Source organism: Monodelphis domestica, chromosome X, assembly GCF_027887165.1.
Source record: "Monodelphis domestica isolate mMonDom1 chromosome X, mMonDom1.pri, whole genome shotgun sequence".
In the NCBI taxonomy this organism is placed as follows: domain Eukaryota; kingdom Metazoa; phylum Chordata; class Mammalia; order Didelphimorphia; family Didelphidae; genus Monodelphis; species Monodelphis domestica.
In genome coordinates, this window is record NC_077235.1 from 47,655,450 (window position 1) to 47,669,146 (window position 13,697).

General features: G+C 42.1%; 1 protein-coding gene across 2 annotated transcripts in view; it reads right to left on the minus strand.

Moving 5' to 3' along the window:
• The window catches only part of FHL1 (four and a half LIM domains 1), a 106,081-nt gene that overhangs the window by 20,097 nt on the left and 72,287 nt on the right, over positions 1–13,697 (minus strand). The window contains exon 1 of one of the 2 annotated variants that reach the window (XM_001379142.5): positions 788–939. The exons of the other annotated variant lie outside the window; for it this stretch is intronic. Within the exon in view, the coding sequence (XP_001379179.2) occupies positions 788–809 (22 nt within the window). The 5' untranslated portion in view covers positions 810–939. Of the gene's footprint in view, positions 1–787; positions 940–13,697 lie in introns of those variants that run through there. 2 annotated transcript variants of the gene reach the window in all.

The window sequence follows — 13,697 nt, forward strand, 5'->3', positions numbered from 1 at the left end:
GCCCAGATTTCCCTTTTCTTTTCCTCCAGTCCTTCCCATCCAACTGCCTTTCTTTTGGCTCTCGGAGAGAAAGTTGCTTTTTGGGAGGAGGGAAAGGGGCATCCCAAAAGGCTCACCCTGAAAAGGGAGAAGCAGCAGGCTGCTATCAGAAAAAATCCCAGCCAACAAGACAGAATGGTCCCTCTCTCACCCAGTTCACTGACTACGGGTTTCTTGTGCACTCACCACCAATGTGTCCCCCTTGTTTTCAGGGGAAGTGGCTGGGGGAAAGTGGGGATGGCTCCGGAACATTGCCTCTATCCAAGAACAGCAAAGTCAAAATGAAGAGTAAGTTTTAACACAAGTAAAAATCCACATGCATGTAACCAGATTGCAAACTCATCAAAAAACAAAAAACAGAGCAAACTTGCATGCCCAAACCCTTGCCCTGGGGCTTTCTAAGCCATTTACATCTTTTGATTAGAATTAATGCAACAATCTGTTATCAGGTTTGTAGATTTGAAATTCATTCATTCAATAAGTATTTCTAAATTGCCTTCTGCAAGCCCCGCACTGGGGATAAAGAGATAAAATGAAATCATGACCACTCCGCACAGCGCCCTTTCCCAAGGAATAACAGTTCCTTGTGCTGGAAATGAGTGCTGACTCTAAAAGCAGGCAAGATCAGTGCCAAGATCTATAAGCTTCAAACTGGTGAATCCCCCAATTTTTCCTAATCGAATCCATTTCACAGTGTCAATCATTGTTGAAGAAAAGCCTGTAAAAGAGCACTTCAGGCTCTCCTTACCCGAGTGTCTCTGGGAAGCCATGCCTTGGAGAGCCACTTCTCCTGCAGTTCCACACCACTGTTGCCACTACCTCAGCTGATAAGAATATGGCTCATTTGATAACATACATTTAAGGGGAGGCTATTAATACAAAAATAACTAAGAGCAGATGTCCCCACCCCTCCCAAGAGATCACAACCTTAATCCCACTCGAAAATTCTTACCATTTTAGGTGATCCCAGGGAGAAGAATAGGATCCAGTAAAAATACCAAACACTACATATAAATACCTGGAGAACTACTCAGCCTCCAAATTAGGCCCAACGCCGGGAGTGGCCACAGAGAGAGCCATCCCTCTCCTGGAGCAAAACTGAGACAGCCTGAACATAGTTCATTGCTAAGCCAATTTGATTCATTTGTTTGGTAGATGTACTCCACAGAAATAAGACTATTTGTGCTGAAAAGAATTCTAATATGGCAACTCAATTATAGGCAGAACAATAAAACTGGGGTTTAGATAGTAAAAGCAGAGATTAGAGATGCTGAAACTTACAGCTGGCCTACTTACTATACACACCAAAGCATGGGAAGAAAAGCCAACAAGAGGAAAAATCCAATCCTCAGAAAATGACAGACTTTTCAAGGGGCCTAGAAAGCACATTACTAAAGGGGGGTATGCTAGACGTTTTGAAATAAAGATCTACTGGTGAAAACCTTGGCTCAATGCACTGGGAGAGCTTTTTTCAAGCCACTACACAATTCAGATCTTCAGTCGTGGAGTAGAAACAAAGGGGAAAACTGCCTCCTACGTTCATGTTAGGTGGAAGGCTTTCTGTAGCTTATGGTCAGACCTGGAGAAAATCCAGAAGATGAGAAATACAGTGGTCATGGGGGTAGAGACAGACCAAAACGATGAGCAGAGCAAACCAAACGATGGCTGCATGCTAGAGAATCATCATCAATTCACAACACAATAGTTAGGATGAACACGGCCTTGCTCATCCAATCCTGGAACTGTCTAGTAGATTGTTAGCAGTTCAAGGCCATTTGGTTTTATGTCTCCACCAAGTGCATCACAGCATCACAAGGAGCAGGTTTTTCAATGGCTTTCTTTGGTTTTTATACTTTTATTTCTGAGTTTGTCCCTCTCCCCTTTCCAATTCAGAGGACCATTTCTCTGTACCAAAGAATAAAAAAGAATGGGGAAAATTGGTTTAGCAAAATAATAAACCAATCCAGCCTAAAAGACTATCTAATATACAACATCCATAGGACCCCACCTCTGCAAAGGAGAGAGATGTTCACATCTTCATCTCTTCTCAGTGCCAGGTTTGGTCACTGGTAACAGAAGTTAACTTAACAAATCTTAGATAAAGGAATGAATGAATTCTGTGAAACTTGACAGGTAAATTGAGGACAAACAGCAATGGGAACTATGTCAGACTGGAGGAGTCAAAGTAAAGGACTCTTTAGAGCCCCCATCTAGAGCTAAGTCACATATAGCTACATAACATCTCTCCTGACTGTCATCTTTTCTCTAGGTACATGGCCACTACCCTAGTTCAGGCTTCCTAACTGCTCTTCCCTGGGTCCACCTTCTAAACAATCCTCCACAGAAAATCCCATTGTCTCCAAGTCAAAAGGGACCTCAGAGGCCATCATGTCCAACCCTCACCTGATAGAACAATAAGCACCCCAACATACCTATCACTTGGAAACTACTAGACAGGGAGACTCCGCCAGCTCCCACAGCAGTCCAGTCCACTCTGCGTCAGCTCTAATGATATCTAGCCTAAATTGCAATTTCCACCCTTTGGTCATGGGTGATCCCTCTTCCACCTGACAAATGCTTTTCAAGGATCTGTGTGTCTTCTTCGACTCTTTTCTTGCCTGTGCTAAATCCCTCCACTTTCTTCAAACAATTCTCATATGACATGACCTTGAGGCTCTTCACTATTCCTCTATACAACCTGCCATCTCAGATAGTCTTCAGCTTAAAGCAGAGCATCCAGAACTAAGCCGGCTACTCCACAAGTAGTCTGAGTGAGAAAGAGTACAGAAGACTGTCTTGCTTACCAGAGAGATGCTTCTCTTGCTGCAGTCTCTAATAGCACCACCTCTCTGGGGAGCCCCTCATTTGGAGCTTGCTTTTGCTTATGAACAACAGTTCTAGCCACCCTTCTCCCATCTTACACTTAGAGAGTTAGATGTTTGAACACAAAGGTAAAGCTTTACATCAGCCCCTCCTGAATTGCATCTTTTTTGATTGGGTCCATTGAGTTTGGTTCTTTCATTTGGTATGTCAGTTACCTGCTTTGAGTTCTCTACAAATAAGAAAACTAGTCTTTCATGGGCTTCATTTGAGCACTCACTGAGACACAGATCTTTGCACATAACCAACAGTTCTTAAAATGTCTGCCCCTCTGATGTTCTGAACTCTAAGAAAAAGTTTTTATGTAGAAGCCAACTTTCCATTTTAAGTTGTGAGTTAGAAGTATTTTCTTTTGGAAAGTAAAATACCTTCTTTAAGCACTGTTGTTGTTTAGTCATTTTCAGTTGTGTCCAACTCTTTGTGATCCCATTTGAGGTTTTCTTGGCAAAGATATTGGGAGGGTGTTCAATTTCCTTCTCCAGCAACTTTTACAGATGATGAAACTGAGGAAAACAGAGTTAAGTGACTTGCCCATACACAAAGCAAGTGTCTAAAGTCATATTTGAACGCAGCAAGAGGAGTTTTCCTTACACTAGGCCCTGTGCTCTATCTACTGTGCCACCTAATTGCTCTAGTGTCTTTAAGCATTAAAGGCATTCAAACAAAAATGCATAAAACAGTGTAAGGAAAATGAAGTAGTAAGAAAAATGGAGAAAAATCGGGCTTATTACCTGAATGAAATTCATAAATCATGGAATGTCGGAGGCAAAAAAGCCCATCAACAGCATCTAGTTCAACTCAAGAACCTAAGGCCCAGAAATGGACAACTGCTTGATCTCAGAAGCTGTACAGTAACCAATTTCTAGTCAATAGAATGAAAAGGTTTGTCTCACCAGAAGAAGGATTTCTAGAAAACAAATGAGTAGGAGTGAAGGGCTTCATTTGGGTAGAGTGGAACTACATGATCTCCATAGTCCTTAACGACTTTAAGTCTACACTTTCAGGAAATGAGCAGCAGAAAGAACTAGAACGTAGGTCCTCTGACAGCCACTTTTGGGTGCTGTCCTCTACATGTGTATCGCACATCAGTAGTACATATGTATTGCGCCACATACCAGGAGTACCCTTGATACCAGAAATATTCTTTCTTTTAAAAAATGTTTTTTTCAGTTACATTTTTGGTGATTGTTTTCTGACATTTTAGGGTTCAGATTTTCTCCCTCCGGCCTTCTCCCCCTGCTGCCCTGAGGCAGTACATAGTTCGATACAAGTTCTATCGGTACTTTCATGTAATACATATTTCCATATTGCTCATGTCATGACAGAAGGCACATATCCCACATATACTAAAAATCTCATGAAGGAAATAAAGCAGAAGACCTCAACAGTCCCTTCTTTGGCTGTGGATGGCATTTTCACCATGAATCCCTTGTTTTGCTGCCAATGGTTAAGACCTTCACAGCTGGCCTTTGTATAATATTTTTCTTACTGTATACATTGCTCTCCTGGTTCTGCTCTCCGAATTCTGTGTCGATTCATAGACGTCTTTCCAGGTTTTTCTGAACTCTCCTGTTCTTCAGAGACAGACTCTGATCACAAGCAAGTTGGTCATACCCAGGGAGAATCAGGGTTGGGAATGTGCCCTCATATTAATTGAATCTGCTTGGCCTCGCAATTCACACCTATCCGGTAACTATGGCTCTTTGGAAAAGACATGATTCATGATCTCTGCTTGATGCTGACATCTGACCTAGCCTAACTGCTGCCCATTTCCACAATTATGAGACTACTCCTTTCCCAAAATGAAAAAGGTAGGGCCATTGCATCCTCGGGAGGGAACTCCGCAGGAAAACAAGCTGGTTTTAAGTCACAATTACTCCTCAATAGACTGGTTTTATTCAGATCTCAATGTGGTTTTCACTGAGACAGAACCTAAAGTATCACTGGCCTCATTCAGATCCTAAATCAATCCCATGACACAGACCCAGCATACTGTTTACAGAGTAACTGAGTCACTGAGTCATTGGCAACCCTAGTCTGTGGGGTTTCATGGCAGCATTCCAGGAATCCCTCCAATTTTCCACTCCCGGATGTATTTCGGAATCATTTCTCCCAATTCATTATGTTTCAATGATACTAACCCTAGCCATCCCCAAAACCTTAGTTCCCTCTTGCATTTACTCCCTTGAAAACCATATTACCTCATTGTCAACGCCCAACTGTTTCCCTACTTTGACCACTAAGGACCATAAAGAGGACCATCTATCTGGTGCCTTAGTAAACTATGTCCCTCCTTAGAGGCAGCCAGGAGAAGGGGATCCCAAGATACAACTCTCACTTCTCTCTGACAGAGTGTCACATAGTGAGGTCGCATTACAGCTACAATTGTAGGGCTTCTTTCCAAAGTCTGCTACCTCACAAGCACCACTGGGAGGATCAAACTCCAAATATCAAGGGCTATGCAGTCTTAAGAGTCAAACCCAGAGAGTTCAGTGGCCTATTTGGCCTGCATCTTCATGGTTGACATCCCAGCTTCTGGTTCCCCTTCTCCTTTAGGGATAGAAGGTCCAAAGGTTGAAAAAGTGCTTGGACACTTCTTGGACATTCCTAATAGCCCAGAACAAAAGAACAATCCAAGGTCTACCTTTGTGGATTTCTCTTTTACCTGTATCTTTCTCTCCTTACGGTACTTTATCTCATGCCTGCAATTAATAAATTCATTCACTGCATTTTCTACCCCTGACATATCCCTCGTTATATCATATCATAACAGCCAGTTCAATGTTTGCTCCCTTACTGGTCCAGTTGGGATTTCCTACTTCTTCCCTTTCTAGGTAACGAGAATTGGCTGTACTAGTCAGGACCAATTCATTCCATTCAAGCTTGATCCCCTTGAAGGTAAAAACCAAACCAGACCAAGGAATAGAAAGAATGATAAAAGGGCCAAAATCCTCCTTTCCCAACTCCCACTGCTGCTCCCCCATCTTGTCCAGGGCATTGCTAAGTACCCTGAGCTGTAGCTTTACTCTTCAGTCTCAGAATCTGCATCGACACCTTCCCTTCATGATGAAATGTTCGAGCTAGCCAAAACCCGACTTTTCTTCTCAACTATAGGGGAATCTTACTTCAATCCACTGTGAATCCAAGGACTCCATCAACTAGTAGGGGCAACTAAGTGAAAAAGGAGAAGATAAAGGATGGAGAAAAAACAGGAAAGAGTCTTATAACCCTACAATTTCCTATTGCTACCAATGGAGAAAAACCCTCAAACACTTTTTTGGTGACTGGAACACTTCTATATACTACGTACGGTCTCCATATCTGACTTGGACAACGCTGGATAGACACTTTTTGAATCACCCTTTTCTAGACTCCCCTTTCTTTTATATCAATGTTATCTGGAACAAATCAAGATTAGTTAAGCCCATCCATCCTTACAGAAGTTACATTTACATCTCCTTCCTGAGATTTTTTTTTTAAATTGAAACCCTTACCTTCCGTCTTAGAGTCAATACTGTGTATTGGCTCCAAGGCAGAAGAGTGGTAAGGGCTAGGCAATGGGGGTTAAGTGACTTGCCCAGGGTCACATAGCTGGGAAGTGTCTGGGGCCAGATTTGAACCTAGGACCGCCTGTCTTTAGGCCTGGCTCTCAATCCACTGAGCTACCCAGTTGCCCCCTCCTTCCTGAGCTTTTAGAAAACACCTTGGTGAAACCTGGGAAATATTCTAGTCTTAGCAGAAACATATCTTTCTCTACCTTGTCCCCAGAAACAACCTGTTTGGGGATTGAATCCCTCTGAGTATCAACTACAAAGCTGTGCCCTGATGATGGGTCCTCAGCAAATGAAAACTGTGTGATTCACAAGTCTCACAAAGAAGATATGACCATCGAATATTTATATGGTGTAACATCTCTAATTGAGGAAGTCTACCTAAAATAATTCACCTTTAAAATAAAAATGTTTCCAGAAAAGCACTACTAAACCACTTACTAACTGTTCTTTCCTCTTAAGGACATTAGGTAGTTGTTGGTCTTTAGTTGCAATGTATACAAATTAGAGAAGAGTGTACTAGAATCTTCAGCCTTCAAACATCAATCAGAGGTCTGAAATATCCACAACAGGTGGACCCAATGAATGCCAGAAGCAACCAAGATTGAAAGGGGGTTTAGAATCATGCATGGGGTAACATAGAAGCAAACCAGAAATATCACCAGTGGATGGGAGGAACAGGTGAATAGAATTTTAACACTTAAAATATGACAAAGATTTATCCTTCCCCTCATCTCAATTTCATCAAAGCTTCATTTTCCTCTGCCTCGGATTCTATATTTATTATTTTGTTTTTTCTTTTCTTTCTCATTTCTATTCTATTTCTTGAACTCTCTTTAAATTCTGTTCACTCTCACTTCTACATCATATTAGCCATTTTGAGATGGTTCTGAAAGCATCTGATCAGTGATTCAAAGTATGTGGCTTTCTAGTTAGCTGTCTAGAAGAATATTTAGAGGTCCCTGCAGATTCTAGCTATTAGTGTGGAAGGGATAAGCACCTTGAGAAACAAAGGCATTCAAATCTGTTACTAGTCATGATATCACAAAGCAGAGAGATGAAGGGGCACAGGGTGCACTGAATAGCTAAATAAAATTTCCTTCTTTCACCCCGGGGTCCCCATTGCTGTTCTGATGTGTTATTATTCTGATGGAGCTATCATGTGAGTTTTCTTAGCACATCATGCCTGATGGATAAGAAAGGACTCTTCCTGACCTACAAATTGAGGGAAATAGGAGAGGGCTGAAACTGTGCTAGCCCTTTTTTGGTAGGAACACTTAGGGTGAAAAAAATACTCTGGAGAACACAATGCTGAATCACACCATATCACAGGACATGACTCCATCCCTTAATTTTGCAGTAGGATTCAACCACTAAAAAGATGTTGTTGACTTGAGTGACAACCACAAGATCAGTGATCTATCAGAGGCATGTAGTTCCCAGGTTCTGGTCCCAAAAGCTAGTTTTTTTACAATTTAAAATAGATTTTCCCCTAAAAAACAAATTGCTCATGCAGGTCTGTAGTGCAACATAGTTGAAGTACATACAGTTCTATGTCCATGGGATTCCCCAGTGTAAGGCTCAAAGGGACCTCAGAGGTTGTGCAGTCCATTATAATTTGATAGAGGAGAAAACTGAGGCCCAAGAGCACACAAGCAACTTTAATCCAAGTCCTTTGACTCCATATCTGGTTCTCTTAACCACGGTTCTCTGCTACCCTCCTTGTGGCCACAGACAAATGGGTTCCTATTTCAGACCTCGGATTTCCTAACATAATGAGGAAAACCACACAATCCAACTCCCAAGAGTATCGTCTGAAAAGAATCTGGCAAATTACAAAGCACCACAGAACTGGGAGCTATTCTCATCACTTTTCTCCTCCTCTTGTGTCCCAAATCTCGGACTACTGAAAGTACACATTGACAATCCCAAGTTCCATTTGTAAAACTCTCTTTTCAGACCATACTTAATATTAATATCAGCCTGAAGTATTCTGGAAGATTCAACTACACCCTAGCTAAAAATACTCAGGTCATCCATACAGGTTATGGCAGATGTCCCTTGTCCACTTACTAAGGTATTAACCAGGCTCTGGAAAGAAGGCCATGAATTCCTCTGTCTAAAGGGTAAGACACTAAACTTGTACATCCCACCTGGTGTTACAAATACCCTTTCTGGCTTTGACTCTTCATCCAAGGCAACTTGCCAAAAATAATCCCCATCAATCAAGAGTTGAGAGCATTTTGAACAGCTGCCAATAAATTACTTTAACTGAGCTTTAATTCTAGTCACAGGATATGTATCCAGTTAGGTTATGGAATTTTATTTTTTATATTTCACATGGACTTTCACTGTTCCCTTTGGTTTGAGAATGATAACTACCAGAGTATTCTTCTTTCCAGGACTACTGTTCGTGAAAAGTATTTTCCTTTCCTTTCCTTTTATTTTATTTTTCTTTTCTTTTTAAGCCCTCACCTTCCTTCTTAGAATCAATACTGTGTATTGGTTCTAAGGCAGAAGAGTGGTAAGGACTGGGCAATGGGGGTTAAGGGACTTGTCCAGGGTCACACAGCTGGGAAGTGTCTGCGGCCATATTTGAACCCAGGACCTGGCTCTGGACCTGGCTCTCTATCTACTGAGCTACCCAGCTGCCCTCAAAAGTATTTCTAAGTAACTTAGCATCTCACACTATTGCTCCATGAATATTTTCCTACAGGGACAGCATGCTATAGAAAATGTATGGAGTGCCTGACTGGGGAATCACAATGATCTGGGTTTGACACCCAGTATTACCAACCCTGTAACCCATAGGCAAAAGACATTTCCCCTCCCTAAGCCTAAGAGGAAACTGGGAAAGTCCACTTCTCCACTGGAGAAGGAAATGGCAAACCACTCCAGTATCCTTGCCCCAAAACCCCCCACAGATAGCTATGGTTCATGGAGTCACAAAGAGTTGGACACAACTGAACAATGAGAAACCTACCTCTAAATGTGGCCGCAAAATCACAGATCTCAAACTAGAAGACATATTGGAAATCATAGGGTACTAAGTGTAGAATTGGAAAGAGCCTCATAAGTCACCAAGACCAACCTTCTCCTTTTATAGATGAGGAAAATGAGGCTGGAGAGAAGTGGCATATGCAAGGTTACACCAAGCTAAACTTGAACCCTGGTCCGCTCACTACAAATCTGGGCTCCTTTTACTGTAGCACACATCCTTGCTCCAGGTTATGAGGTAAGCAAAAGAGAAACATGAGTTATTATGAACCAACCCACAAATTTCTACTTCTTGAGCTTAACAACCAGTCACCCTCTTACAAGTCAGGAAACCACAGAAATATTTGAAGTGACAGCAGTCACTTCCTGAAGACGTGGAAGTCAAGAAATGCCTTAAGACCCAGAAGCCTGACCCATCAGGATCTTTGTCTGCTCACAAAGTTTTCTCCCTATCCAAGGGAGAGAGTCTTATCTTGAATCTTCTTTTTTCACCTTTGACCACAGCCGCCTCCACCTTTGCCACAACCCCCTCTATTCCAGCTTCCTTCCTTCTGGATTATAGTTTCCCTTCCATTCCTCACCCTTCTAGTTACCTCCCTTAACCACTTCTAGGGATCTGGGAACTTTATAGCCAAGTGCAATGTATCAATCTATCATGAGTGAACTCCATTATGCTCTAGCCAGTCACTGGTCTATTCCGACGCCCACTAACTTTGTCACTGAGATCCAGTTCCAGGGCTAACTCTCCAGGCAAGCAAGTTACTACGTCTCTTTGGGGCTGTTCCCTTATCTATAAAAATGAGGTGAAACGGTGACTCAACCAGATGCTCTCTGAGCATCTGCCCTCCAACAAAGCATTCAGCTATATTCTCAGCAAAGCGTATGACTCCAAAAGTGACCAAGAAAATAATTTGATGATAAAATTGTCTAAACTGTTTATAGCCTTTGAATCACTACCAGATAAGGAACGTCAAGGATAGAAAGAACATTCTCAGAGATGCCAACAGATTCATAACAGCACAAATGAGTACCTAAGGGGGTGCCCATCAGTTGAGGAAAGGGCAAAAAGTTGTTTTTCATTGTTACAGAGGAGAATTCAGGAGCAGAGAAAGACGAAGGGTTACCAGCAAATGATTGTGATAGCTCTAATGAACATAAAGATGTAAATAATATTTTTAAAGTGATCCAGCCATTATCTTTACCCATGGATTTAGAATTCCAATTCATTTTAATCTGGTCTTAAATTCTGCCTTGGATTGGGTTATAAGGTTTTCGTTTTCTTTTTTAAAATGGCAAACGTTCACCTCCTTAACATTTTAAACTTTACATCATTGAAGATGTCATAAGACATCAGCCTCATTTGGACCAATTGTCTATAAGTTGGCAGGTTGAGCCTCTGTTTACCTGAGTATATAACTTTTATGATATCAGCTTCTTTGATAGCCACCCACCTGCACCCCCTGCTTTGCAGCTCTACAAAGACTACCTGCTCAAACATGGGCAGGAAGAGTTGGGGTCATCTCCTGGGACAAATATGGTCAAGTCTTTTAAAGAGGCCTGGAGCAACTTCTGCTCCTCCAGCTGCAAAATCCCCTTCTCATGTTCTCTTATGCTGGACTTCATGTTCTAGTTACTCTGTTTCATGTCCCCGATACTTGGCTTGGGGGTCACATCACTGGATTTCATGTTGGCAATGAAGTTTGCCCTCCTTGAATTTCAGCTCTCCTACTGACAGTCTGCTTTTCCAGTAGCCTCTAGGCAGGCTCTGTTTCTCTTTCTCCCTCTCCCTTTTTCTCTCTCTTTGTCTCCCTCCCTCTCTTCCTCTTTCCCTCCCTTTTACTTTCTCTTTTGTCTCCCTCACTTTCTCTCCTCTCTTTCTGTCTCTATTTCCCTCTCTCCCTCCCCTCCCATCTCCAGCTGCTCCATTTTCAGCTCCAGCGATCTAAGAAGTGTTTCTGAAACACCTGCCTTCAGTTAGGTGGCCCCTCTCTCAGCTTCAGTAATGACCCCCTTGATTCAGAGGCTGAATCATGAGAAAATTGACAGTGTGGAAGTGACAGAGCCCACAAACCTCCTTACTCTCTCTAGCAATTCTGAATCACTTCTTTAATGTGGTTTTGTTCATAGAAACAAGCTTTCCAATGGCCCTAATCCCTCGGACACACAGCCACTCTCCCACCCCACCTCCCCCCTCACGGCTGCAAACCAGAGGTACTGCAACCTCAGAAAAGGGCCTCATTGGCTGCTCTCTCCCAGAAACCATGGATAAAGTAATTCGCAACAGCATATGGCAGAGCAAGGAAAAACAGGAAACTAAAGAATTAGGAAATCTGGGCTTTAACCCTTGCTGTGCTAATTAATGGCAAATTTAGGCCAATTACTTGCCATCTGAATACCTCAGTTTCCTTAGCTACAAAATGAGGGGAAGGGAGTTTGAATTGGTCTCTAAGGTTATTTCCAGGTGTAAGATTCTATGAGTTTTAGTCCCTTTTTTCCGAACTTTTCTACTTGACTTGTCAGAAGACAGAAAAAAAAGATTTCATATATATATATACCTATATATATATATATATATACTATGTCTCTCCCTTTGCTACCCTTAATTCCTATGATTGTCTTTTTAAAAAATGTAATTCTTTCTTTCCTCGATCTCAGTTCTCTACCCTTTGAAGCTTAAAGCTTGTGTTATTACTAATTACATCAAGTATCCCTTTAGCAACCAGCTCACACATGCTTAGAAATAGTGCTCCTTCCTAAAAGAGCCCAGTTATAAAATCAAGTTCATCAGAACATTTAAAAAGAGAAATTAACAAGGTTTTTAATTGAAGACACAAAGTGGTCTCACCCCAAGCACCCCAAATTATTTAGTCTAAGTAAGTTAGGTGTTGTGCCAAATGCAAACAGGAGATGGCTAGAACCTCTGGGTGACTCTATTTGAAGATGGCAAGTTGCTGACTTCCCTGAATAGCTTCCTCAGTGAGACCTCAAGCCACTCAAAAGAGATTGGTTTAGAGATCTAAGCTTTATCATTACCCACAAGTCTCTTCTCTTCCTTCTTCATCCTGCCAACCAAAATGTCAATAGGGAAGAAGGCCAAGAAAAAGAAAGTAGTCTCTGCCCCTGCTTTGTAAAGAAGCAGGAGGCCAAGTAATAGGTCAGTCCTTTGTTTGAAAAGTGGCCCACAAACTATGGGCTCAAAACAATTTGGGCATCTCCAAAGAAACCTCAGTTTATCCAACTGAAGTGCCTGAGGTCTATTCTTTATAAGCATCTGAAAGTGCCACCAGCAATTAACCAGTTCACCCATTAGATTAAAGCAGCCCATAAGTACATAGGAACCAAAGCAAGAAAAGGAATGAAGACTACTTGGTTGAGGCAGGACAGAAAGCTACAGGCCAAAGGGTGTCCCATTAAGAGACCAGCTGTCCTGAGAGCAGGAGGAAACAAGAAAGCTCAGCTGCCAGTGATTGCACATGCTAGGAGGGGGACAGATTGAGTTCTATTTTCCTCTCTGACTTGTACCCACAGGGTGGGGTACTCTTTATTGTCTCCTCAAAAGTACAGTCAGACTAGACCACTTAATTCATTTTAAAGACCATCACAAGATTTGGTGCCTCCCTAAGCTGAGAGATGTCATCAAGACCAATGACAGGTGTGGAGAGAGCTCTTGTCACTGGGACAGGCCCAAAACCCACGGGAAAAGGTCAAACTTTTACTTATGGGCTGCTAATTGGCTGTCTGATTTTTATCCACATCAAAATGGAAAGAGAGCTTCCTTCAAGCCTCATCTAAAGTACCATTGTCTACAAAAAGCCTCTCCTAGTCCTCCTTCATCTTAGTGCCTTCCCTCTAAAATGACTCAATTTATCCTATCTATAGCTTGTTTGCATATTGTCTCCCCATTAGACTGGGAACACCTTGAGGGCTGGGATTGCTTTTTCCTCTCTTTGTCTTGCCAGTATTTAGCACAGTGCCTGGCACATAGTAGGTGCTTAATAATGATTGGCATAGGGCAATGCCAAAGAGTGTGGGCAGGAGGACAAAGGGGTAAAATAGAGAGCAGTGCCAACCACCTTGGCTAGTGTAAAAAATGGATATGTAGCTTCTTCTCTACCCACCTAAACATGCTTCCACTTTTGAATTGCTCCTCCTCTTCTTCCTCTTCCCCTATTTTTCATCTATGTCAGGGTCTACTGGTAAAATAAGCAAAAAGCTTCAGGAGGCTTTTCA